The sequence below is a fragment of the Lissotriton vulgaris genome, chromosome 2_1, assembly GCF_964263255.1.
Source record: "Lissotriton vulgaris chromosome 2_1, aLisVul1.2, whole genome shotgun sequence".
Taxonomy (NCBI): domain Eukaryota; kingdom Metazoa; phylum Chordata; class Amphibia; order Caudata; family Salamandridae; genus Lissotriton; species Lissotriton vulgaris.
In genome coordinates this window covers 234,505,620-234,533,314 of record NC_141687.1, presented here as the reverse complement: position 1 = coordinate 234,533,314, position 27,695 = coordinate 234,505,620, and the positions used below count along the sequence as shown (strand labels likewise).

Genomic DNA, 27,695 nt, shown 5'->3' with positions numbered 1-27,695 from the left:
GGGACATAGTCTATGCACAATTTGTACACTTGAACATTCAGCCCGTGCATCTGGTGTTCTAAGAAGATGTGTCAAAGGAAGAAACTCAGGTAGTTCAACTGGGTATGTGGGTCAATGCACTGTCTTGCACACCTTATCCTGTAGTAGGTGAAGATGTCTAGGACAGTAGTCTGTCTATCTCTCTTGCACTGCTGGAGGGACAGAAATGTTCCCTCTTTGAATAACTACCCGGATTGTGTTAGTCCAGCCTCACGTTTACTATTGATGACTTCCGTTTCAAACATGGGTGAGGGCTGGGTTATATGCTACTTTTAGGTCTGGACTGTAGAGACTATTCTGTCCTCCTTTTTGGCGATATTCCATATCGACCAGCAAATACACCTCACCGTCTGTATCAGATGAGAAGGTCTAGTTGAAATATTGGTGATTATAGTGTCTACTTTCATGGGTGTACCAGTAAATAGCAAAGTGAGGCTGGGTAGCGTGGTAGTAATGTCGAAGAACTGGTGCTGCGCCGCCCTATAATCCTCTAATAAGCAACGTACATAGGATGGCAAAGAAGTTTTGACAAAGGGGAATGGGTATATTAATAACTAGTTATAAAAACTTGGGGAGAACAGTCATCTTTATTGGGATGACCCTTTCTGCCATTGACAGCTGGAGCGTTATCCATCTTTCAGCTTGGTCAGTAAGGTTGGCCACAGAAGGACCATAGTTGTCCTGGATTGAAGCCTGCCTGTCTCCAGAAAAGCATTATAAAAGTGGGTGGTGTTGGATGGAGCATCTGAACCAATCAAACACTCATACCCAGTCAACAGATCTGGGTTTAATCCATCACCGTTCTTATGCCTACTCTGCCACCACAGTTCAGACATGGCCATATGCAAATCAGTCTGACCCTGTGCCTCATGGGAACAGTCCAGCCCGAACTGCCAAGCCATGCCTTCCCTGGACCTGAAACAAGCTTCCAAGGACCGGTTTCAGGCATTTCAGCCATCTTCAGCCTGGCTTGCTTGAATCTAGTGGCAAAGTGAGCAAGGGACTCACGTCTGAGCATACCCTGCCAACTTATGGCGAACAAAGCGGTACAAAAGGGGGTGGTGATGGACGGAGCATCTGAACCAATCAAACACTCACACCCAGTCAACAGATCTGGGTTTAATCCATCACCGTTCTTTAGCCCACTCTGCCACCCCAGTTCAGACATGGCCATATGCAAATCAGTCTGACCCTGTGCCTCATGGGAACAGTCCAGCCCGAACTGCCAAGCCATGCCTTCCCTGGACCGGAAACAAGCTTCCGAGGACCGGTTTCTGGCATTTCAGCCGTCTTCAGCCCGGCTTGCTTAAATCCAGTGAGCAAGGGACTCCCGTCTGAGCATACCCTGCCAACTTATGGCAGCAATAGATTGTGAATAGTCTGAGTATCCAGAGCTAAACTAGAGCACAGGTCCTGCCACTTTACAATGTAGGGTTTTTAATATGAAGGGATGGGAAATTAAGTGCTCTTAAGCTTGGCAGCCAGTGTTCGGATTTCTACCATCCACTGTTCTGGAGGCCCTACACTTGTGGCATTGGTGCTAGGTATGTAGAACATGAACATTTCTACGTTACTGACTCCTTTACTGAAGCCCAGAGATTATCTGCATACACATTTTCAACACCACACGGGCAGTGCTGGTTGTGAATTAGTAACCTGAGTTGGCTGAGGCTGCTCAGCCTCTGGCCGTGGGCCCCCCAACAAGCCATGATGCAGCTTGTGTTCTGGGTGAATGGTAGTAAGGTTCTTTTAATGTTATTTGCTTTTATCTATCAGTTTGTTATTGTTTTTATCTATCTATTCGTCTATTCAAAAAGTGTTGCATGCTGGCTATTGACCATTTCGTAGCACATGCTGCAGAGTGTCTGTGCTACTCAGTGTTAACTCAATAGAACTATTTTCAACTTCTGACACATTTATTGGTTCCTTTGCAGGTTAAAATGTCACAACAAATGTACAAAAGAAGCCCCCGCTTGTATAATAACGTTCCACCCCAGCCACCCAAGTAAGTTTTGGAATTCTAATGGAACATCGTGAATGTCTACTCAATGCCCAGTGGCCTTAGAGCGCCCTAATAGTTTCCCTTCTCTTTTCCAGTGGCAAAAATAAGAAGAACAGAGTCAGTGCCTTCGGACATTAATAATCCGGTAGAAAGATCTGCGGAGCCACAGTTTGGAACTCTTCCAAAAGCACTTACGAAAAAGGTATCCAGTAAACTATTATGTGGCTTGTGTCTCCTGTGGGGATTAATTTTGAAGGCTATGTATAGGATCCCACCGCCTTTGTATTGACAGCTGTTGGGTTTAGAGCATGTGTGTGTTATGTTGCCTGCTCTCTGTTATTTACTTATTTTTAGAAGGCCTGCATTCACATCGTTCTAGGATTGCTTTGCATGGAGGGTTTTCACTGGGGCCATATCCCACCCATCCAGTCTGTCAGCACGACAAATGAAGTAAAGGGATATGGTGTCCATTTTAATCTTATTTCCACTGCATGCAATTGGCAGCTCATCGTGGACTGTGAATAAACCCATGAGTTTAGTTGACATCTTAAAATCATGGAGCTCGGATGTAGCTGCCACAGTGGACTGGTATTGTAAGTAAACTAAGCGATTGGTGGTGGCGGGATGGGGCGGAACGGAATGAAAAAAAACCACTTACATGGGTACTGCCGCCATCTCTCCTCCGTCTGTCCTCTCTCCACGAAGCAGAAAGAACACAGGCTCCCATACTCCCTAGCCAATCATGGTGCTGTGTGACATCGGCATTGTGATTGGTCTAAGCGCCATGGTTCGGTGCCCAGACAGGGACTGGGAGGCTGTGCATGTTCTCCACCCAGGCGGTGCATTGCAGCCTGGTGGAGAACATGCTAAGTGTGTATAACTGTTAAGACGCACGGCTAAACTATCCATTAAGTAGCATGAAAACCCCGGCTGGCCTCCAGGGAAGGTCTCCGGAGCTCATTTCCACTCCTACGGCCCCCCAGCAGCCCTTAAATAGCGCAATGAGCTCAGCCCCCCCACAGGCTGCGAATGCTGTGGCCCCTCCACAACCCCTGAGGACTAATCCTATACCAACCAAGTCACTTAATTCCAAAAGGTCCACTCCCCCGTAGACCCTGTCCCTCTGGCACAGCCTGTAGATAGTGCTGCACCGACACCTTTAATGAAGCTTCCCTCCAGGCCACGTAGGCCTAATCTACCTCCAGAGGCAAATGATTTCACGGTTGTCATGGCGGGCGTCCCCCCACTTGAAGCGGGTGAAGCTGAGGATTTTTGTTCCTTAAAAAGCAGGGTAATCAAGTGGCTAAACATGAACAAACCCCTCCCGGTACATCTAAATAACGAAACTATAATGGTTAGAAGGGTGCCATGGGTGGGGAGAACACACAAATCCATAATAGGGGACTGCATATTGGTGAGCTTCAGGGATGCTGGAACTGTCTCTCACATATGTCAAGGAAAGAATAGATCTCGGGAATCAACAATTCAAACCCTTCAGGTGTCCTCCTTCTTTCCCCCTATCCCTGCCCCTGCACATCCGTTTCAAACCTATGATAACTGGGAGAGGGTTGGTCGGAGGGGAAGACATCATGAATTTAACCCCAGGCCACTATTTAGCTGCCCAGAGCCACCCTTTCACACTTTCAACCGGTTCAACTGTTTGAACGGCCTTGAGGGGGTTGATTGACAAACGGATACTGTCCCTTTAGAAGATGGGGAAAAAGGGGCCTTGGCAGAGGAGATGGAGGAGCAAAGTCTCCTGGCACAGCAAACTCCATCGAGTTGGGTCGGGAAGTCTGTGTTAGATGGGCCCAGGGTTACAGATATTGAATGTATAGGAGGGGGACACGGGCTGGACACACAAGAGTCAGAGTGTGAGACACAAACGGGCCCCAAGGGGGAATAGAGCAGAGTGGTGAGGTACTGAGAATGATTTCTTGGAACATAGCAGGTTTGGCAGGTAAATTTAACAATAAAGAGTGGCTTGATTACATTAGAAAATTCCATGTAATCAGCCTGCAGGAGACATGGGCCCCGGAGAACAATTTTCACTTGCAGGGGTATAAGTGTTTCTTTGTACCCGCACAAAAATCAAGATCAGGGAGAGCCATGGGAGGACTATCCATTTACATAGATTTAGACCTTCCGGGCAGTTGGTCTTCCCCAGATTGGAACTCCCATGGGATTCAGGCAGTTCGGTTCTCCGGGAAGGGGCTAAGATTCACAGTCTTTAATATCTATAACAACGAGATAGCGGGAAATCATACCTCACCTGTAGCTGAATTGGATTATAGGCTGGGTCAGGAAACAACAGTCCAGAAAAAGGGGCAGTCATATGCGCTGCTGGTCATGGGAGACTTTAATTGCCACCTTTGTCCTGCATTGGTCCCAACAAACACAGACTGGTCCCAATGCCCCATGGAGAAGGGGCCGCATTTTTCCCATACGCCGACAGGGTCAGCTTTTAGTATGCTCCGGCTCAAGTATGATCTTGAGCATACTATTAATATGATAGGCACACAGAAGGATGGTACACTCCCACCCACATTCAAGGGCAGAGGATGCTCATCTGTCATAGACTACATTCTGGTCTCAAGATCCCTGCTAAATAAGATAATTAGTGTAGGGATTGAATGGAGCAGTTTCAGCGACCACAACCCACTTGTTTTGGAGCTGATGTATAGGGCGGGTTCAAAAAGTAGAGACCATCGCACAATCACGGAGAGGGTAACAGATCAAGGCAGGAGATTAAAGTGGTCCAAAATAGAAGGGAAAAAGTTTTATAAGGCCCTGGTGGACGCTGGCAAATCTGCCATTAATGACTGTTTAGACACAGAAGTCCACGGATCAAGGCTACTGGAAGCATTCGATCAGATTGCTAATCTGATTGATGGCCTATTAAAAACTAGTGCGCCCACAAGGAACCACGGTAACCCTCGATGGTTTGATAATGCTTGCTCCAAAGCACTGAGGGAGCTTAAAAGCAGCCTTAAATTTAAACCAAGGGACCCCCAAAAAATCAAGGCGTGTAGGGAGATATATAAAAAAGAGACCAAGAGGAGGAAACTCGCTCTTCAGGTAGAAGCGTGGGCAGACCTAAGAGAAGCAGGGGAAAGAAAGGATTTAGCGGGTTTCTGGAGAATCATCAATAAACCAACTTTCCAGGAAAACGACACCCCGGAGATAGGGTCAAATATTCTCCCAGAACAGTGGGTCACCCACTATAGGGGTCTGTATAATCATGAGCCCGGTACTCCCGTAGAGCTACCTGAAATTCCAACTCAGGCTTCAACGGTTGTATTTACTATCAAGGAGATCACTGCTGGGATAGAGGGTCTGACCAAAAACAAAGCCCCGGGCCCTGACGGAATTCCCCCCGACCTGTTTCTGAGCAGCATAGAACTCTGGGCCCCTTTAATGACCAGGGTCATAAATACTGCCATTACCTGTGGTCTGCCACCGTCCTGGTCCAAAGCGATAATTGTGCCGATTTTTAAGAAGGGCAATAGGGACGATCCCAAGTGCTATCGTCCTATTTCCCTGATTGACGTATCGGCCAAACTCCTGGGTAGGGCGATCCTCAACAGACTGTCCGAGTGGACCGAAGAAAATAACATCTTCTCGGACACTCAATATGGATTTAGGACAGGGAGGTCCACTAGTGATCAATGCCTGAACCTTTACATGCTAACAGCCAAATATACCATGGCCAGTGATGAATCGATCTATATGGGATTCATGGATTTGGCAGCGGCATTTGATCACGTCAACAGGGAGAAACTGTGGGACATGATGTCCAGCATGGGGATAGAGAGTGGCCTAATCAACATACTTAGGGAACTGCATAGCGACACCCCGGCTAAGGTTCGATTTAACAGGGAGGGGGGACTGACGGACTCTTTTCCCTGCATGAGTGGAGTCCGGCAAGGCTGCATTCTCGCCCCTTTTTTGTTCTCCCTTTATATTAACAATTTGGAGCAGCATCTGTTAGGTTTAAAGGCAGATTGCCCAAGGGTGGGGTCGCGTCATATTCCTGTTCTGCTTTACGCGGATGACGCGGTCCTGATTGCATGCACACCCAGGAGCTTACAATTCTTTTTTTTTTTTTTTAAGTTTGAAGTTTATTAAGGAATGAGATTAGCAAAGCAGTACAGTAGTACAGGAAGAAACAATCATAAGTTATAAAAACACAACTTTTTCTCTTACATTACAGTGGAATTATTCATGAAAAATAACGTAAAGAAAACAATGTATATTGAAGAGATGCAAGAATATTGAGGAGAAGGGAAAATCATTAGAAGTAAAAATCGTAGAAATAACAATAAGAAAACATAATGTGCATCGATAGATTCATATATATTAAGACTAAACATTCAAGGTGGTTTTTGAACTTCGACATTGCGTAATGGAGAAGTGGGAGGTGGTCTGGAGAACTGGGATAGGTATTCGGTAAGGGGTATCCATAGTAGGTCACGTTGAATTGCTAGGGAAATAGGGGATACAAAATTTGTGTCTAGACGATGGTTAAAACACACTGCGTTCCACCATGCAGTGAAGGAAACATCATTAGCCTGTTTCCAATGTGATGTAATATGATGAAAGGCTATGGCAATCAGGAGGTCCAGTAGTTTGAGTTTGAGGTGAGATCCAGGAAGATCAGGGGAAAGGGAACCCAGAAAAATATGAAGGATGGAAAAGGGATGAGTGATATTGAAAAGTTTTTGGATTTGAGACCAAACTAAATGCCAGAAACGGAGAATGGGAGGGCATTCAAAGAGCATGTGTTTCAAATCAGCTATAGGACAAGAACATGACCAACAGGTGGAGGGAGTGTCTGATGAGAAAGATGACAAAATAGAGGGAGTGTATAATGTACGATTGTATATAAAAAATAAGGTTTGGGTAGTATTAGCAGCTCTAGATGTTTTGTGAATTTTAGACCAAATCTTATCCCAAAAAATAGGGAGCCACTCTTGAGACAAGTCTTTTTCCCAAGCCAGCTCAACCTTAGATTTAGAGCGTTCAGTCGACGATTGTAGATTTTTATATAGAAAAGAAGCAGAGGGAGATTGGTCAAGGGCATTAGAGATGGAAAGATGAGGTATAGGAATAGAGTTGGTAAAGGGAAGATCGGAGAGATATTGGAGAAGGGAAGGAATCAGCGATAAATATTGTTTACGAGAAGAGGAAGGTAGTGAAAATTGTTCTTGAAGAAGGTGAAAGGGGAGAGGATCGGTATCAGAAAGAAGTTGAGAAATCCATTTTAAACCACGAGAGTGCCAAGATTTCCAATAGAGAGAGCGGTTGCGAATTTGAAGATGTTTGTTATGCCAAATAGGTTGAGTGTGAAGATAAGACGTAGAAGGATAAGAAGATAATAAGTAGGGCTGGAGAAGGGAGCGAGTGCGAGAAATTATAGGGGACCGAAGAGAAGAAACATTAGAGGAAAAGGAAAGAACTTCATTGAAGTCATAGGGATGGAGGAAGGATGATTCTAGCGTAAGCCATAGTGGAGGATAGTACGGAAGATCTGAAGTGAGCCAGCGTAGAGCTTGTTTTAAAGAAAAGGCATTATGATACGCTTTAAAATTGGGGAATTTGACCCCACCCATAGATTTGTCTCTCTTCAAAACTGAAAGAGCTATTCGAGATCTTTTTCCTTTCCATAAAAATTTCAACAAAATAGAATCTATGGACTTGAAGTAATGATTTGGGATATGAATAGGAGTCATAGAAATGGTGTATAAAACCAAAGGCGCCAGCATCATTTTTATGGAGTCCAATCGTCCCCACCAAGAAAGAAAGAGAGGATTCCAACGTGTGGTAGAATTGGTGATCTTAGTAGAAAGAGAATCAAAGTTAAATTTGAGGGTATCAGAAAGGCGAGGGGCGAACCAGACACCCAAATATTTAATCTTAGAAGGTTGCCAGGAGAAACCAGAGGTGTCGAATAGATGTTTGAGGCATAATGGGTTCAGGGGGAGTATTTCACATTTGTCCGTATTTAGTTTATAACCAGATACAATGGAGAAAGCAGATACTTGATTGAGGAAGGAAGGTAGAGTTGTTTGAGGGTCGGAGCAGTAAAATAAAATATCATCCGCGTAGACCGATAATTTGATCTGTTGTTGGGGGCCATATTGAAAACCAGAAATGTGCTCATCTCGTCTAATTTTAGTTAAGAAGGGTTCTAAAGCTAGGATAAATAAAAGAGGAGATAGAGGACATCCTTGACGAACCCCTCTTCGAAGAGGAAAATAATCAGAAGTAATACCGTTGGCAAAGATGGAGGCATGGGGGCTGGAATAAAGTAAAGAAATGAGAGAAATGAATTTAGGTGGAAAACCAAACCAACGAAGAGCTTGAAACATAAAATCCCATCCTATTCTATCAAAGGCCTTTTCGGCATCGAGAGAGATGGCAGCCAAAGGAGATGGAAGAGAGGACGCTTTATTTAAAATGTTAAAGAAAACACGAGAATTGTCGGACGATAAGCGACCTTTAACGAAACCGGATTGTTCCGGACCGATAAGTTCTGGTAATAGAGGATCGAGTCTAAGGGCTATAATTTTGGCGAAGATTTTATAATCAGTGTTTACCAGAGAGATTGGACGATAATTTTTACATAACGTATGATCTTTATCTGGCTTGGGTATGAGACAAATTAACGCTTCCTGAAAAGATCCCTGAGAAGATCCAGATTGGACAAAGGACTGAAATAATAGTAAAAGCTTAGGGAGGAGAAGGGAAGAGAAATGATTGTAAAACTCAATAGTAAAACCGTCTGGCCCTGGAGCTTTGCCTTTTCGGAGAATGGAAACCGCATGCGAGATTTCAGAGGGGGAAATATCCAGCTCCAAGGATTGAAAATCTACATGAGAAGATTGAGGGGAGGGGATATCTTGGAAATATGATAAAAGGTCATCAGGGGCAGGGCTAGACTCAGGAGTGTATAAAGTTTGGTAAAATGAGACAAACTGAGCTAATATATCTTTGTCTTTGAACAGAGAAACACCGGCTGAATCCAGCAAGGACTCAATCTTTGTTCTTTCTTTGCGTATTTTTAGGTAGTTAGCTAGAAGTTTGCCCATTTTGTTTTGACCTCCATAATAGCGGGAGTTACATTTAAGAAGAGAGTTGGAAGCTGCGTTAGTAGTAAATCTATTGAATTCAATTTTGGCAGAGATAAGTTCACGAAGTGAAGATTCAGAGGTAGAATTATAATATGTATATTCTAGTTTCTTTATTTTATCCAAAATTTGAGTTGACATGAGAATCGACTGTTTTTTCTTTTGAGAGACAAAATTAATGATAAATCCTCTAGCAGCTGCTTTGAAAGAGTCCCAAACATTGACAAAGGAAGACTCAGGGAGGTGATTTAGTGTAAAAAATTCAGAGGCAAACTCTATAAATTTAGTGGTGAAAATGGGGTCTAAAAGTAGAGAATTATTGAATCTCCAACGTCCCGAATGAGGGGAGAAGGGAATGAGGTCAATATCGACAAAAACGGGGGCATGGTCTGAAATTAGAATGGAACCTATTTCTGAATGAGTGACTAGTTGTGCTAGGGATTTACTGAGAAACAAATAATCTATACGAGATTGAGAATGATGGGTGGGGGAATAAAACGTGTATTCTTTAAGGTCAGGGTTACATAATCTCCAAATGTCAACTAGAGCATAGTTTTGAATCGAGGCACTAAACTGGGAATGCATCTTGGAAGGGATAAATTTTACTTTGGAATTTCTATCAAGGAAAGGGTCTAGGACTTGGTTGCAATCACCACCGAAAATAACATATTGTTCATTAAGAGTAACTAATTTATCAGAAATAGCAGGCCAAAACAATTTATCAACACCTGTAGGAGCGTAAACATTAAAGATAACAATAGGTATTTTATCAATAAGGAGCTTAGTAATAACCCAACGTCCACTATCATCATGTTCTTGAGTAACAACAGAAACATTTAACTTCTTATGACATAAAATAACAGTACCATTTTTCTTACCTAAAGCAGGAGAATGGAAAACATGTCCTACCCAGCATCTTTTAAGTTTAGTAGCTTCTGCATCAGAAAGGTGGGATTCTTGTATTAGAGCTACATCGGCCTTGAGCCTAGCCAGGTGGGTGAGGACGCGCTGACGTTTAATGGGGTTATTTAACCCTTTAACATTCCAAGTAACTACTCGGAATTTACAAGATTAGTAAAATGATATGAGGTAAGATATAGTAAGAGATAAGTGAAAATGTGGAGTAAGGTAAAGTAAAAATGCGAAAAAATATGAGATAGAAGAGAAAAAGAGCAAGAGAGAATATAGATGATAAAGTAGAGGAATAAAGAGAAAGAATTGAGTAAGGAAAGAGAAGAAAGAAGTAATAGAAAAGAGATAGCGATGAGGACAGAGAGAAGCAACATCTTAACTAACAACGAATAAATCAAGAGAGTTGAGGGATGACGACGCCAGAAGAGGACGACATCAACAACGGAAACTCACATCGTCGAACACCGTAGGAACCAGCGAAGGAACAAATGAATGGAAGCACGGATACACCGGGATGGAGAGACATAAGGTTGGGATCTGTGAAGAGATAAAAATTGGAAAGAACATTAGGCGTACATATGAAGAATGAGAGAAGAAGAGTACCGGAGAAATTGAACAACGAGGGCAGAATGTAGAAATATAGGAGGCAATCAGTAAAATACAAACATTAGAAACAAGAAATGACAAGGGACTTGGAGGGAGACAAGTCTAGAGAGCAAGGTAAAACAGAGATGATTAAACAGGTCTTGCAGTGTCCATGTTAACAGTCTCATGACGACGAAGAAATTCCTCCAGGACGAGTGGATCTTCGAAAGTGGTTGTTCTGTCTTTGTAGGTCACCTTGAAGAGACATGGATGAAGCAGTCCATAACGAGCTCCAAGATCTCTCAAACGCGGTCTTAAATCAAGGAATTGCTTTCGACGATCAGCTGTGACTTTAGCAACGTCTTGAGATAAGTATAGCCTGCGACCCTCCCACATAATTTGTTTTTTAGTCTTTGCTGCTGATAATACTTGGAGAAGATCTGTGTATTGGAGGAACAGCATGATGACTCCTCTGGGCTTGGTGGAGACTTTAGGGCCGAGACGGTGCGCACGTTGAATATTAAGAGAGGTGGAAGAAGGAAGGTCCAAAATTTTTGGCAAAAATGTTTGGAAGAAAGCTGTCGGATCGGATCCTTCTGTAAGTTCCGGAAGATTATAAAGGCGGAGGTTATTCCTTCTATTACGATTTTCCAACTCTTCCGACTGTCGTTTCAAGATTGAAATATCCTTTTCCAAAAGTGTAATTTTTGCACAGGAGGTTTGAAGAGATTCTGTAGATTGTTCCACCAGTAAAACCCTTGATTCCAGAGTAGACCATTTGTCGTGAAGGAATTGTAAAGTTTTAGTCGTTTCAGCCATGAAGGGTTTGAGTGCACGAAGTTCCTCCAGAATAAGATCCATTGACGCAGAATGCGCCGAGGAATCCGGAGATGGAGGGTCTTTTTTCAGACGTTTGATTGAAGCAGGTTGAAGAGGCTTATTAGGTGTAGCCGATTTAGGAATTGCACCTTGAGCTGTGGACGGTTTGACAGGAACAGAGTCATCCATGACGTGAGACGCAGAGTCAGAGTCTGAGGAAAGCTGTGGTTTAGCTTTGGGGGCTGTAAGCTTGAGTTGTCGAAGCTTCCCCATAAATAACGGGAAAAAGAAGTGTATTAAGACCACAACTTGCGTAGGAGTGCAGAGAATAAGCACAATGTTCTTCCACAAAAGTTTTTATATTGCCTTCTCAAAGAAATAAGGAAGATTATATAGGAAAAATATCACCTCATGTCAAGGAAAGCGCATAATGAAATGGTGGCTGAACTGCAGTGTCAATGTAGAGCAATGCGACAGAATATTGTGGAAAGGAAGTTCACATACACGAGGAACTAGCATTCAGTTAGGAGAGAAGAAAATACCTCATCGTTTTCTGTCACAGAGCTAGTAAATACACTTTACAAATGAGGTGGTAAAGTGGTGAAGAGGAGGCAAGAAAAGCAAGAGTCCGGTGCTTGTAATAACCGCGTTGCATTCATGGCAGTGAAAAAGCGGCGTTCTGAGGAAAGGAGCGTTGCGCACTTAGAGTGGCGAAAATGGCGGCCGCTGACGAGCGAAGCGCGTCGCAGATGTTATAATCTGACACCGCCGGTTGCGAGGAGAGCAGATTAGTTCCCCCTGCTCACCTCATGTTCCGGCGGCGGATTCCAGCGACAGCGCTCGCATTTGGTCAGGAAACGCGGAGAAAATCGCCGGGTCCGGTGGACGGCTGACGGAGCTCCGAGATCAGTCCGCCATCTTGTACGGCGTTCAAGCCACGCCACCGGAGCTTACAATTCTTGATCGACGGATTTGTTAAGTTCATGGGTGCCCTAGAGCTCTCTGTTAACCTGGGCAAATCCTACGTGCTCCTGGCTGGTAAAAAAACTTCCTCTAAATTCACCTACACAATAGGAAGCCATATAGTAGAAGAGGTCAAAACGTTTCCTTATCTTGGTGTAACTTTTGATGGGGCTTTACAGTTTAATTCCCTGGTGGAGGAGCGTTGTAGTAAAATGATCGCTTCTAACGGGGCAATAGCAAGCTATGGCAGGAGGCTAGGTAGATGGAGGCCGGAAAAGGTGATGAACCTGTACAGCTCCGTATCATGCTCTAAAGTAATCTATGGGGCAGAAGTATGGGGCTTTGTTAATACCACAAGAATCCAACGGGAAGAAAACAAATATCTAAAATCCATCCTGAGGGTACCCTCAAGTACTGCTGGCTTCGTAACACACAGGGAAGTAGGGAGGCCACACCTAGATGATTTGGTAAAACTCAGGCCAATTGTGGCCTGGCTAAAAATCTTGGTTAATCCTGATGCGTCTCTAAGCAGAGAAATTTTATCGGACTGTTTAGAGAGGGACAAATGTATGCGTATTCCCTGGCTCAATTATGTAAAGAACACCCTAGAGGAACTAGGCTTCGGGAATCTCTTCACTAACCCCGCAACAATTGTAGCCCAGCATAAGATGCAAGTAGGGAAAACTTTCCTAGAGCTGAAAAGTCAACGCAGAGCTGAGGCTGAAGGGCTTAAAAAGACAGTGAGGGCCCACAACCTGGTGAAGAGCGTGGAGGGTATGGAGCCATATTTGTACCTTATGCATAACGCACAGGATAGATTCTTGATGTGTCGTTTTAGACTGAACATACTCCCATTTATGTTGGCATCACCAGCAGGATTTACAACATCAATTGAACAGAAGGGATCCTGCGGCTGCGACAATAGGTCTCCGCAGGATTCCCTTCACTTTGTTTTACTCCATCCTTTTTTTACAAAGCCCAGGCGCAGACTTTTTGTAAATGTCTTAAAAAAAGCCAAACTAGAACATGCCAGGGAGGCATTAGTCTTTTTACAAAAAGCATCGGACCCCTTAATACTGTGTTGTATAATGAATTTTATTAAGGTAGCGGTCCGTTTAAGGCTAACTAGGGGAGATGAATGAAATGTTTCTGATTTTACCTTTTTAAAGTGTTATATTCTTTCTTGCTTGTGTTCCACGTTAACACTAATACTTTGTATAAGGATCTTGAAAATGTTTAATGATTTTTTATTCATGTAAATATGTGTGTGCTTTTATGGTGATTTTTAATCACCGAATAAAGATTCTTTGAATTGAATTGAAATAGTGATTTAATGTCTTATTAGATACAGTTCCTCTCAATACACTGCTGGTTAACAACACATGATACAGTATTATTGTTGCAAGTTCTTCTTTGCTTTGATCCCGAAGAACTGATGCAGGCAGTCAATCCATTTGCCTTCCTGCTTTGGAGTTAGCTCCTACTGCTGTCCCTCTACTCTTTCTTGACTCAGGTACAGCACTATGTGAAGTCACTACAGTAAGTGAAGTTGTTGCACAGTGTAAGAACCACCTTGTGCATGATTGATAGTGAGGTATTGTCTGCAGCAAGGGTCAGTTCTATGGCAAGGCCAAGATCAGGCAGTGACCACCAGCAAATTGCATCTGCTTGTCCCTACAAATGCTTGTTGCCCACACACTGTGGATGGAGGCGCAGCAGCAATTAGTTTTACGTAGGACAATATCATATTTCCACTGGATCTGAGAGGAGACCGATTCGAAACTTTAAAATGGATGGAAGCATTAAGAGATGGATAGATGATGGATGCATTAAAGTCTTAAAGTATGGAGAGATAGATGGATAGGAGGTGGGATGAAGGGACCAACCTCATTTAGAGTGGGTAGGGCTTTCTCACTTTGCTGACCCGGTCGCATTTCTGGTATGAATCAAAGTGGGAGGTATTTTCATTTTCTGGTTACCCCCCTTGGATAAAGCGTTAGCCTTTTAGTATACAACCTACATCCAATCTCTTCTGTTGAAAAGACAGCTGGTTAGATCAATATTGTAGCACATGTGGTTTCTGTGGAATATCGAAGATAGTCTGAATAGACAGTCCTTAACACTTGTCCACTTCAGTGTATTCAGGTAGCTCCTTGTCACAGATTAAGCATTCCATGGTGTAAGGACATCTCATTAGTCTGCTTAAGTGCTATAATACCTGAATCTTCATCATCGGCCTATAAAATGCCACAGTATTACATTTAATGTTAATTAGTAAGAATAAAGTGCAGTATCACTTCGTATCCTTAAATGTCACTGAGTATGGCCTTCAGCCAGGCCAAGCGATTGGACCCCCAGGGACATATCCACCTTTAGCACAAGGAATGCTTTTTCACTAGAGGGACGCTGGTATGTTCAGCTCCACCCAGCATATTTTATTTTATATGTGGCCATGAGTGGGACGTCTATGGGGGTAGTTAATGTAATATGTCTGTGGACTCCTGAGTGCAATGCTGCCACCTATCATTTAAAATGTTTCCCTGTTGTCATAACTTTGTTTACAAAAAGCTCCTGGAGGAGTGGAAAGGTCATTTCCCACCTCTCAGAGGATCACTCCAGCCCTCCATGAGAGGTTAGATGGCTCCTTCCACCGTGCGACGTGCCATGCCCCCAGAGAATGTTTTCCACACCCTTGTCTGCAGGCTTGAGGCCAATCCGCTGACATAGGCTGCATCACAAAATGGTGGGATGGAACTAAAATGTCTGCACTGAACAGGCAACTATATTCCACCATCATCCATGAAAGTATGGATCCCGTGGAACTGGATTTGTTCCCAGTCCAGATAAGTAATTGAAACTACAAAAAAGTATTAAACTAATTTATTTACGTATTTGAAATCGACATGTCGGAAAGTGGGCCGTGTGTGCCAAGCTTCGAGTCATTTTGTTCAGAAGATTTGTTTTTCTGTAGCTAATGAAAAACTGCCTACGGGGTTAAAAACTGGAAATTAAAGATTGAAATGCATTTTTTTAGAGATTGGTGTACGTTCATTAAGTAATGTTAGTTATTAAAAAAACAAAAATGCTTTCCATTCGTAACGTAAAATCCACCCAAACCGATTCTGAATAATTTCCGTTCACCAGAGTAAAAAATACTATAGTATTTAATAGGAACAAACTTCCTTTCAGACCCTTCCTTCAATTTGGCCCTTCCACCGCCCCCCTTTGGTGGATCTACATGGCACTTGGTGTAAAAGAGACTAAGGAAAGCACTAATTACCAGATTCCAGACAGATTTGGTAAACAGCACCATAGAAATTAGTAAATGAATAAAGCCATTTTCAATAGAAAGAGAGAGGTTTTAAGAACAAGTCGTTTTTTGCTGAGCCTATAAATGTTCTTTTAAGTGTATAACATTTTTGATAATGCTTCTTTCTGACTCTGAAATATTTAATTAAAGCCTTTGAATACCAATTCAATCCTTTGTGTTGATTTCATAGTCACAGTTACCGTGCAGACATCGCAGCAGCTTCAGACCTGTGCAGCAAATATAAATCTCTCGGTATTGAACCAATATGATAATGCACAGCGATGGTTCACTGCGAGCTAGCTCACTAACATCAATATGAACAAACCTGTTACTTCCTGTACAACATGTTGAAAGACATGTCTATTCTGTGCCTTCGTGTCCGGTACAAATCTTATTTCCCAGAGTGCACATGTGCTCACTGCACTTTTAAAATTCATGTCCACTTTTTTTTTTATATTGGAGACCTGGTATTTGATGTATTCTTCAGTTCTTGACATCTGAAGCACGTTATTTCTAGTTTGCCATTACATCTAATACAAATGAACTTTTGCAGAATAATTGTTGTTTCATAAAAAACCTGAGAAACAGAGAAAGTAGACCACCTTTGTTTGCAAAAGCATGGAATAAGTTGTCACATGGAAAGAAATCAAAGATGGCTGGCAGAGAAAAAATTATTTTAGCATATTGGCCTCCTGTGATTATGTACATTTATTAGTATATTGGTTATGTGTTTGCTTATTAGACTGTTTTTTTTCTTGTCTCTTAGGACCATCCACCAGTAATAAATCATCTAGATTCTAGCAGTAACCCATCTTCTACAACATCTTCAACTCCATCCTCACCTGCCCCTTTCCAGTCTTCCAATCCCTCCAGTGCCACAACGCCACCAAACCCATCCCCAATGGGGCTGCAGAACAACCGTTTCAACTTCCCAGGTGAGCTTCAAAACGGATAACCTCAAGCCTTTATGACTCTGAGAAAGCTGGATAGTTCACCACAAGGTCCTGGAGATACCTGTTTTTACCTGGTTAAGGGACTCAATGGTTTAAAGCATACTTAGGGAGATGTGGAGTTAAACGAGCTGGGCATTTTCATGCAGGAGTAGTGCGTCAAATAGTTGGACACCAAAAAAGGACGCAGGATGATTTAATGAAGGACTGAGAAGATCAAGTGTTTGTTACTAGAATTGGGTTCTAGATAGTTTAGTAAGATTAGATATTACAGAATTCAGTAATCTCAATGTTTTGATGTTGGGTTATGGACCGGTGATGGCTGCATTCACGGTTGAGGCAGTGGATAGTTTAAAATGTGCTTGCAATGGTATGATGAAGGATTGGGCAGATGAATGGGTTGACACATGCAATGTAATCTAGCTGGTTTGACACTGGGGTGAGGAGGTGGATTCTTTGGTATGAGGTGAGGGGACTTTATTAGTTGACTCCTCCAAAAGAAGGTATATCTTGGATTTAAGGTTAAGGAAATCAGTGGTGCGAATTAGAATTAGAGAGCTGAATAGTGTGTCACAGTGTCTGGTGGCTTGGTGAATCATGGTATAGTTGGACGGTTTGACACTCTCTAGTGGTTTGGCAGAGAGTTAGAGGGCCATTCCAACTCATTGATTTGAACACTATATCACGGCTTTCACTGCCCTGCCATGAAGTGTCTCCCTAAATCTCAGTGAGCAGATATTTCTTGCATCTAAGAGATTACCATCGAGACTGGCTCTCATTGGTACCTCTGTCTCCGTGGCTGGACATGCACCGAGTGGCTTAATATCCCTGGACCATTTTCCCTGTCTTAGAGTAGTGTAGAGAAGTTGTGTGCTACAGCTTCTTTGCTCTGCCAGCTCTGTGAGCAGGGAGGACTGAGTTCCTAGGGCTGTTAACCCACCCAGGGATGACGACTCACTTGCTCTAACCATACATGTTATAGGAACACCTTTAGTCATAGAAGACACGAGATCCACATTTACCAGACAGAATAGTTTACCGCTGCTTGGTGCTTGGACTCATTAACGGTTCGAAAGTTGAGGCAGGCATTTGTATTCAATTTAAAACCTTTATTTCAGTTCATGATCAGAGAGCGCTCAATCAGAACAGCTTGTGCTACATAAGGAATACTTGGTCGACACCCCCAAAATATTTTTCAGTGGTTAAACTGTTGATTGAGCTACTTTTAAATAGAAACATTTTATTTTGGTTTTACTTGTATCAATGAACACATTGGCTGCACGGGTGGGTTCTCCTTGCATTTAATTTGTTTCAATAAGCATGCTGCATGCCTAACTCAGCTGCTGAGTATTAATCTACTTGCTTTGTTTAATCAAGCTGCCTGATGCAAAACCAACATTTGATCAAAGAGGGGGCTGACTGTGCCATAAGGGATGCGTTGGCAGGTGTCACCTTGTGGGTTTATTGCCAGCCTGCCCTTCTGGCCAGGTAGTGTTCCACGCAAGCAGTAGTGGAGAGCTCGAGGTTGGAATGGATTTTTCAAAACATGGACATTTTTTTCTTATTTACAAGTGTGGAATATGGTGTTTTGGCTAATGTCAATTCCCGGTGTATATGACTGATAGGGATTTGTATATCAGAACAAATGTAGAAATATAGGATTTGTCATTGAGTATAATTAGCCTGAATCATTCTTTTCTACTACTACTGTTGACGCATAGACCAGGCATAGTCTCCAGCATTATCTGTGCTAGTCCTACTTACATTTATTTACTGTGTGCGCCCTACCACTTGCAAAGCCCTTTTCCTTCTGCATCTTGTATCATGACTTCTGGTTCTTTTTCTTTCGTGGACAAATGTTCATCTCCTGCACTATGTGTTTTACTTTTGGGCATTGGAATGTCTCTCCCTTTGTTTTCAATTCTATACATATCTGAATTCCTGACTATTTCCTATGACCCAGGGGTTGAACAAAGGATCACCCTTCTTGACCCCTGATGTCCACACCGTTAGTCCATAGGAGCCGGATAAAGGTTAGATATTCAGGCTATTCCCAGGAGATATTTGCCCATGCATTGCATCTAAATGGGAATCATTCATAGGGTCAGCGGTTACCCTTAAAGTCAAGCATTGCTTCGACAACTTGTGGTCCAGTATATTTCTGTAGATGCCTGATCATGTGCTGGACACAACTCACTAGAGTAAACCTTGTTAAGAATGTGTAATGGGTGTGTCCTGATCTAACCCAGTACCTCTTTTTCTATTATTTGGAGCCCTTCATCCACACCCAGCTTTCCTCTCATATGTCATATTACATTATTGTGTTTTTGTGTAGTAATTTTCCAACCCAAATATCATAAAATGGCTGCTTTATGTATTGAGGACTATCCAATTTTTCCGTGTAGCATTACTTTTGGACAATCTTTAGTTTAGCAATAATCTGTGGTGATGTGCATGAAATCAGCAAGGCCGACATATTGAATCTTTCTACTGTAGAGAGACAATTCACAAAGGCAATTGTGAGTTAGACAATAATACTACAGGAGTATTGTTTTCCGCACTCTTACATACATTTGTGGATCAGCCTCAAAACGTCCAACTCCCTATTAGTAACAGTGCAAAGATAATGCAGTCTTTTCTATTTGTACTATTTGTATACAAATATGCCCTGTATATTCCTGTTTTAGAGAGTGGAGCCGATTAACAAAGGCTTGTAGGAGTACTTTAAAGATTTCCTAGTGAACTCTTTTGTGTACTCTTACATTCTTTTGAGAATTGGCCCCTATGATTTTATTTCAGTATTATAGGAGTTCACACAAAGCTTACATAGACTTCGGTTGTTTTTCAAATGCGGATTGATGGTATCAGTTTCAATTAATGAAATCACCTCAGCATTATGAGACAGGAGACGTGATGGCATGTACAAATGTCATTTGTTATTTTACATCCCATTTCGGTCGGAGTCATTACATCACAGCCATTACATCAATAGTAAGTTGAAATCAGGAGTACATGTATATACGAACCCTATGGAGCCTCCAGCTTTCCCTCATGCTATGAAAAGATGTTCTGATCTGGACAGACAATACGAGTGCAATGTTCTACCTAAAAAAACAGGGGGAACTGCACTCACTCCTATTGTCTGCGTTAGCCCCCAGCATTTGGCGGTGGGCCATACATGAAAGGGTGCATCTGTTGATTCAGTATTTTCCCGGGATGGGCAACAACTTGGGAGACCTGCACAGCAGGATGCATTAACAAAGCCATGAATTGGAACTCCAAGTTCGTACTCCCGTACTTCCATTGCTGGGGGTTCCCGCAGATAGACCTGTTTGCCACCGCCAAAACGCCAAATGCCCAAGCTACACCTACAGACTTCTACACCCACAGTCTATGGGCAATGCAGTATGGATGAATAGGTCAGGGATATTTGCTCACACTTTTGCACCTCTCCCATTGATGGTTCGAAAGTTGAGCCAGGCATCTGTCATCCTAGTAGCTGTTAACTGTCCACGTCAGCCCTAGTTCACTACTCTACTCGAACTCTCCCGAGCCCCTCACGAGAGGCTCCCCAACCAGATGGATCTTCTTTCTCAAAACCATGGCACTCTCAGGCATCCCAACACACAGCACCTCAATCTTGCGATTTGTCTCCTGAGTTCTTAGAATTCAGCTACCTTAACCTCCCTGCTTAATGTGCAACCATTCTAAAAGAAGCATGACGTGCCACAGCTTAGGCCTGCTACATTTCTAAGTGGAAACGGTTCGTCCATTATTGTCTCCCTCCCTAGGCACGTTGACTTTCTCGCAGTCTCTCCACTGTACATTATCTGTTAACCTTTTCACATACAGAAGTTTGGGTTTGCCCATATGTGTATCAGATTTTATTTCACTGCTGTAGCAGCCTACCTTCAAAATAGGCAGCACACTTCTCTTTTCATAATCCCAGTCATCAAGGCTTTCAAGCAGGTTATCCCACCACGTGTCCCCCATTCTGCTGTGGAACCTTAACATAGTACTCACTAGCCAAATGGGTGCTCCTTTCGAATCACTTCCGTCTTGCCTATTGCAATTTCTTTCTTGGAAGATGATTTCCCTTTTGTTGCCGTTACTTCGCTCACAAACCACGGGGGAGCCAACGCTGATTCCACCAAGTTGCACAGCCACAAGCCTATGAATCCAATGAATTAAATCCACTTTTGTAATCTTCACTTTTATCCATACTTTTTCTTTTCCATTCTTTTTTCAAAATTAACATTCAATTTGTTTTATTCATATCTGCTGCATTGCATTGCTGTTCACAAACTTTCAGAAGCAGAAGTAGGTGCCACATATCATGATTTATTAAAACAACCCAATGCATTTTGGGAAGACATTCCCTTTGTCAGGGTCATCTAAAAAATAAGCACATATATCTTATCCATCTCCATCAGCGTAAAAACTAACTTGAAATTGTGCTTCACATAAATTAAGAGAACCAAATCCATCTATTATGCACAAGACTAATATTCACCATAAACAGTGCGTTCAAGTGCTACGATTTAATCTGACCAATCATTAGAACAACTAACAACTTAATGCCGTCCCTACTGCAACACCCATGTTGTTCTCAATAATTTAAATAAAACTAGTTTTACCCCTGGTAGATCCCACCACTTTTGCAAGTAATTGTGATCACCAACACATTCAAAACTACTCCAAACGTAATTGCGCTACCCATGACAGCTAGTCCCTTTATTAATTTCTCACTTCCTTAAAATAACAGGAGGATTTCTATTGTATCTTATACCAAGCATGCCGAGGCACGCATATCTCGTTTGAATACAAACTGATTCTCTCGACGAAAGAACCTATTTTATACTTTCCCACCCTCCATAACTACCTTCAGGTGGATAACTAGCAGTACCGGCATCAAGCTAAATGACGGACTCAGTGCACTACGCATTCTATCTCCTTCTCCCATTGTTTTTTTAAACACTACAACTACACATCCCAGAATGCAATGAACCTCATCCCTCACAACATGGTATATTTATTTTATGGTCCTCCAACTTGTCTTTTCCTATATAAAAACCAGAATTGTGTTACTACTGGTAAAACTCAAATGCGCCACATAACATTTACAGTGGCCTCTTGCTTCATTACAACACTCCATGTTTATGACGATAATAATTATTTTATCTATTCTTCCAACTCCTTGCAAACTACACATATCAATGCTAATTATCATGACTGGAATCCCAGTTCCTGTGCCAGTCATCAATTGAATTGTGTGCATGGACAAGATGTGATGATACTGTGTGCATCTCACCACCTCTTAGCTCATTACTTCCCTCAGGCATGTCAGTTAGATACTTCCTCTCTCCTTGGAACAACCTTTCTTCCAAGTGTATCATGATACAGTGGTTCTCAGAACCAACCCTAAATCTCCTACCCACGGTAGTGTCCAGTTTTCAATTTAACCAGACTTTAGTGTTCCCAGTGGTCCTCCCGCATTGAGAGTCTGAAGCAGAACGCACTCTTTAAACCCTGGATGTCAAAAGATCGCCCATGTACTACATTGACAGAACAAAACCCTTTTGTAAGACACAACAACTCTTTGTGTCTTTTTCCAAACCACACAAGGGGCATGCCATTTCTAAAGCAGGGGTTGCGCACCAGCTTGCTAAGTGTATACAAGCATGATACGCCAAAGCAAAAAGACCTCCTACCCTTCACTCCCATTACATACTCTACTTGCCAAAAAATGAGCTTCCATGACTTTCTTGGGTAGTACACCTCTAGCTGACTTCTGCAAAGCAGCTACATGGTCAACCCCTCACTCGCTCATTAAATATTATTATGTGAATGTATTGGCCCACCAGCAAGCTAATTATGGACAGGTTGTTTTGCAGAACACTTTTTCAATCTTCTGCAACATCCCCAGGCTGAGCCACCACTTTTGGGAAGACTGCTTTACTGCTCATGTAAAGTGTGTATCTACAGCTACACATGACCCAAACAGAAAATGTTAGTTACCCTGTAAGCATATGTTTGTGGCATGTAGTGCTGCAGATTCACATGTGCCCCCTTTCCTCCCTGATCACATGTGGTTGTTGCAGATAATAGTCTCTTCCTATACCTTTATTTTGCATGGTCAGCTTTCCTGTATCCGCTATGCTCCAGCTACATCTTCGTCCTCCGTGCAGAAAAAACTATCTAACAATGGAGCCGATACTCATGTGCATTACCAGAAATAGGTGGAGTGACTATTCCTCTTGACTTGAAAAGAGTTCTCCGAATAAAAAACAGTAGTGAACGCCCAAGCACCACACTAGATGGCAGGAACATGCACACCTTGTAAACCTATAGCACTAATCCAATAAGGTAGGATGATCCAAGGGCAGCTGCTATCTAAACTGACCATAAAATATGATAAAGCCTCATAAAGGAGCGATTTGTTGTGAACTAAGGGTGAAAAGGGCTTGTTAGACTTAGGTATCTGACCTGCCCGGACTACAGGAAACAGATAGGGACGAATGTCTTGAGGAAGATAGGAGTATCCTCATCCTAGGGAGACGATAGACGAGTTTAAGAATCTTTAGAACTGACATTCATATTGCAATGTCAATTGAAGTGGTAAAGACTTCCACAGGGAGGAACCCTAGGCCTGAATATTTCAGACACGAAATCTCTTGTATCTGGCTAATGAATGGTTAAGCAGCATTTGTTGGTAGACCAGAATGTGAAGTGAAGGAAGCTTGTCTCTGTCTCTTGGGTGAGATTAGGGGCTAAGTCCAAATAGCCTTATTACTTACAAGTTGCCTTGCTTTAACAGCTGTTAACTGACCTGTCCCCATACAAACATTTTAATAAAAATGCGATTATTGTAACAAAAAGATGCACAGTGATGGAATTTAGCTGTTTAAAGTACACATTCCTCTCACTGTATTTCGTCCATAGTGTTGTCGTTAAAGGCGGGCAGTACAAGGTAGCAGCTTCAAAGAGATTTTACAATCAAATGTTGTCTTCTGCTGATGAGCATATTAAACAATTGATCGCAAAACTGACAATGGCAATTTTACGAATTAAACAGTAGGCTAGCTAAAACGCAGGCTCAAAATAAAGTATTTTGTTTTCTCAACTACCAAAGTGTTTTGAGCCCTTCTAGTTGAAAACCTACACAAAATACGAAATATTTAAAATTGTCAAGTTGACAAGAACCCATGTGGGTATTTCATGTGGAGCTCCCAGCAAGTGGACTTTGTAAATTTTTTCTCTTAATAAAAAAAGCATGATTAAAATGTTAGTGAACAGTGTTGAAATTGGCTCTACCATAGTATACTTACTTTATGTAGATAATGAACATTTCATAGGTAGCAGAGATATATAAGTGGTTGACTCCATTGAATGCTCTTTTTCATGATGGTAACACATGGCTTTCAATTATTATATAATGTGGATTACAAATGCATTCCTGCCCATGTTAGTTACGGATGACTTATCACGCAGTTCTTATATCCTAATGTAAACCTAAGTACACAAACATCCTCCCACATTTGATAGACCTGATTTGATAGGAATCCTGTTGCGTTCAAACTCCTAAATCCAGGAGCCAAAGGAAACTGTATAATCCTAACCCACCAGAGCACCAGTGGTTCGGCTTTTCAGGATATGCTGGTCCAACTGCTAGGTTGTCAATTAAATTAATTTCCACACAAATGACAAGGGAAGACACTACTCATCTCTGAACCAATGCAGAATTCCTTTAAAGGAACAAAGTGCATTTCAGAATCCTAGGATGAATTTGTATAATTTAATTAACAAGCATGAACATGTTGGAATTATTTTACCTTCCTTTCTTTCATCATCATCCAAGATTATCCGGTCCTGTTCCCATTTGACTTTCGTAGGATGTAGTGGATCCCCAGTGTGGTTAAAAAGTTTCTAATACGTTAGGTTAGTGAGATTGCTTTTGTGGGGAGGTAACCATCTAACAACCTATTCTCCAAGGGGGAGGAGTCCGGGGGCGAATCGCCGCGTGGTATGTGCGTCTGCAGCGCATGGCGGACCTGTAGGTAGCAGAAGTACTCGGTGTTTGCCAGCTCAAACTCCTGTTGGTGGGACGCGAAAGCTTTAACTTCTTCCTTGACCCACAGGTCACCTATTATGGAGATGCCAATGAGGTTCCAACGATCAAACCCCTTGGGCTGCCATAAATTGCCCAGTACCTCTGAGTCCCATATAGGCGTTGCTAGCTTGGTTGTGTTCCCAGCCAAGGCTGCGAGTGACCGTCCGCCACACCTGTACCGAGTGCCTGGTTGGCCCTGTCAGCAACCCCATGCCGCTCTTGGAGTACAACGCCCTATTGCAGTTCCCGCCGGGAAGTAGCCAGCGGTCTATGGCATATCCGGGGTAGTCTGCCCGTCTGTAGGTTCCTTGGTTTATTGCTGCTAGGTGCGCTGCCCAGTAATAACGCTTCAGATCTGTTAGGCCAATCCCTCCATCATACCAGGAGAGAGTGAGCTTAGCGAAGGCTATACAGGCCTTCCCCTCCACAGCAGACTTCTCTGCAGGCTTTCAATTTCACAGAAGTAGCTCGCTGGGACTGGATGTTGGGTATTTTGCAGTACATATTAAAATATGGGCAGCGCCATCATTTTAAACAACGCAGCCCTACCTAGCATCGAAAGCGGGAGGGCATCCCAGCCAGCAACTTCCCTTTTGAGTCGCTGGAGAGGAGGGACGAGATTTTGGTTGAACCTACTTTTGGAATCTGCCGTGATGTATGTACATAGGTATTGAAACCCCGCCGTGGTGACGTGAATTAGGCAGTCCCGCGGGAGAGCAGGCTGGGGTCCCCTAAGGACATAGAGCATAGATTTCTGCCAGTTAATCGAGTAACAAGAATGGCGGCCAAAGGAGGCAAATATGTAGAGTACTACAGTTAAGGCTCCTCATTTTCTTGAGTTAGGATGTCACATGCTGAATGAGGCTTGTCCCCCAAATGCACAGCATGTGAATTCAACACAGAAAAAATAATTGCCAGAACTAAGTTTAGAAGCAAATGTTTTCTTTCTGCTCACAAGTGCATCTGGAGTGGCAAATGTCTGATTAAATGCCCACCCATTCATCCTGACGTAATATTTAATAAGCTTTTATTTACACACAATTAATCGAAGCCTTTATCCAAACATAGTTATGATGCGGCTTCCGGGAATTTTGCGTGCCCACACATACAGACGTCTCTCATTCACCTGCAGTATACAGAAGAGGTGTTTACCATCCTTCCTCAAGTGAAAGGTAGCTCTGTTGCAAGGGAATTTGAAAAGGAGAAGAGCGAGTTGTGATGTTTTTTGGTAAACTTTTTAAAAGGCCACGTTTCTTCATTACGGGATGAAAAATGGGCATTTGTACTTTTTTGTTATTATATTATATGCCTCCAAAGCTTTTGCTGACAAGGAGACCCATTTCTTTCCTTAATATTAATTTCCACATGAAACTTTTACTATGGCTAGCCTACCAAACCGAAGTGTATAGATTCTTTCTAATTTTATCATGTACCTTCCTCAAATTGTTCCATACTCTTACAATGAACCAAATGGTACAAAACAGTGACAGAGCACAGCACAGACAAGTGTACAACTGACTATCCCCAGTCAGAAACAATTATTTAATCAAAGGAACATAAGAAGAAATGTAACACTTTGTCCAGCACATTGATCTTCATCACTGTTGCTAGATTTTTTACAGTAATGGTACAGCCGACACGTGTTTCGTCGCCATTCGCGACTTTTCAAGGCTGTTAACAAGATGATACAATAGAGTTTTAATATTGTCACTCTATTGGAAAGACTCGCAGCAACGTGTTATACTTTATTCAGTGTGCTCAGTTGAAATTCCTATCCCATTTCATCAGGGTAAAACAGAATTATGAGAGATAGGAATAGAGCATGGTAGAGAGTATATGAGAACTCTCAAAGCACCTCTGTGTAGAAAGCAGTAATCATTGTAGATGTGCACACACCCTTATTGTGCCTAGTGAAACAAAAGTTTTAAGGTGAAAACGAATCAGAAAAACTCCCTCAGACCCGTGCAGTTCACTTCTAACAAAAACCACAATTGGTGATAAAATACCTTCTGTAACAAATGGTCTTATCTTCAAAACCACGATCGTTCAATTTGTTCTAAAACCATGTGGGATATGGAAAACGATTATCCAGATCCCTATTACGACGTCCAATTGTAGACCAACACTGGAAAACACACCAATATGTGCATTAGTTTTCCTTTGTAAATGTCCCTAAATCATTGTGTTTAAAAAGGCGTTGGCCAAAATCACAAATTCTTTCTGTCAATAAAAAGTCCCTTATTTCAAACTTATTCAAGTTCCTATTAGGACAACATGTATACCATCTGTGCCATAATTCTCTATCCACTAAAAGTGTGAACCACTCGTCTTAATAAACTTCAGACACACCACAATATAGTAGTTTAGACCGATCCTGTTCTCCTTGCCACACAATTTTATACTAGTTAGCCCGCCCCTATTTGTCATCCTTTTACACTTGCCATATTTATCTATCACTGCCTCTTGGCATTTACAAGAACTCTTACAAGTTCACTTACTTAATAGTTTAATGTATGTAGTCCCACAAGTAGGAATAAATAAAGTAAGCAGCTACAGCTGCGCACGGTTGCTGTCCCCGTCGTGTTTTCACGAATATAGTAGCTGTAACATAAAAGTACGCTCGCTATAGGCAAAGCGCAATAGTTATATGCTAAAACCCCTCATTAACAATACGGTAGTATAATACCTTGTACGCCGCCTATGTCTAATTCCACATATTAAACTCACCTCCGACGTACGGGTTCTAGCGTATAAACGGTTCCCAAAGTCGGTAACTGCAAGATAAACAGCTGCTGCTACACCCGCTAATTTTCCGTCGTAGTTAAGGAGTATGATAGCTGCAACATAAAGTATTGCGGCTATGAGCAAAATGTAA

The 27,695-nt window shown here is 42.4% G+C and overlaps 1 protein-coding gene across 1 annotated transcript in view; it reads left to right on the top strand.

Annotated features, from left to right (window-relative positions):
- KSR1 (kinase suppressor of ras 1) overlaps positions 1-27,695 on the top strand; it is a 588,594-nt gene that overhangs the window by 448,147 nt on the left and 112,752 nt on the right. Inside the window, 3 exon segments of the mRNA XM_086954818.1 lie at positions 1,974-2,044; positions 2,137-2,243; positions 16,527-16,695. Coding sequence (XP_086810944.1) covers positions 1,974-2,044; positions 2,137-2,243; positions 16,527-16,695 — 347 coding nt within the window.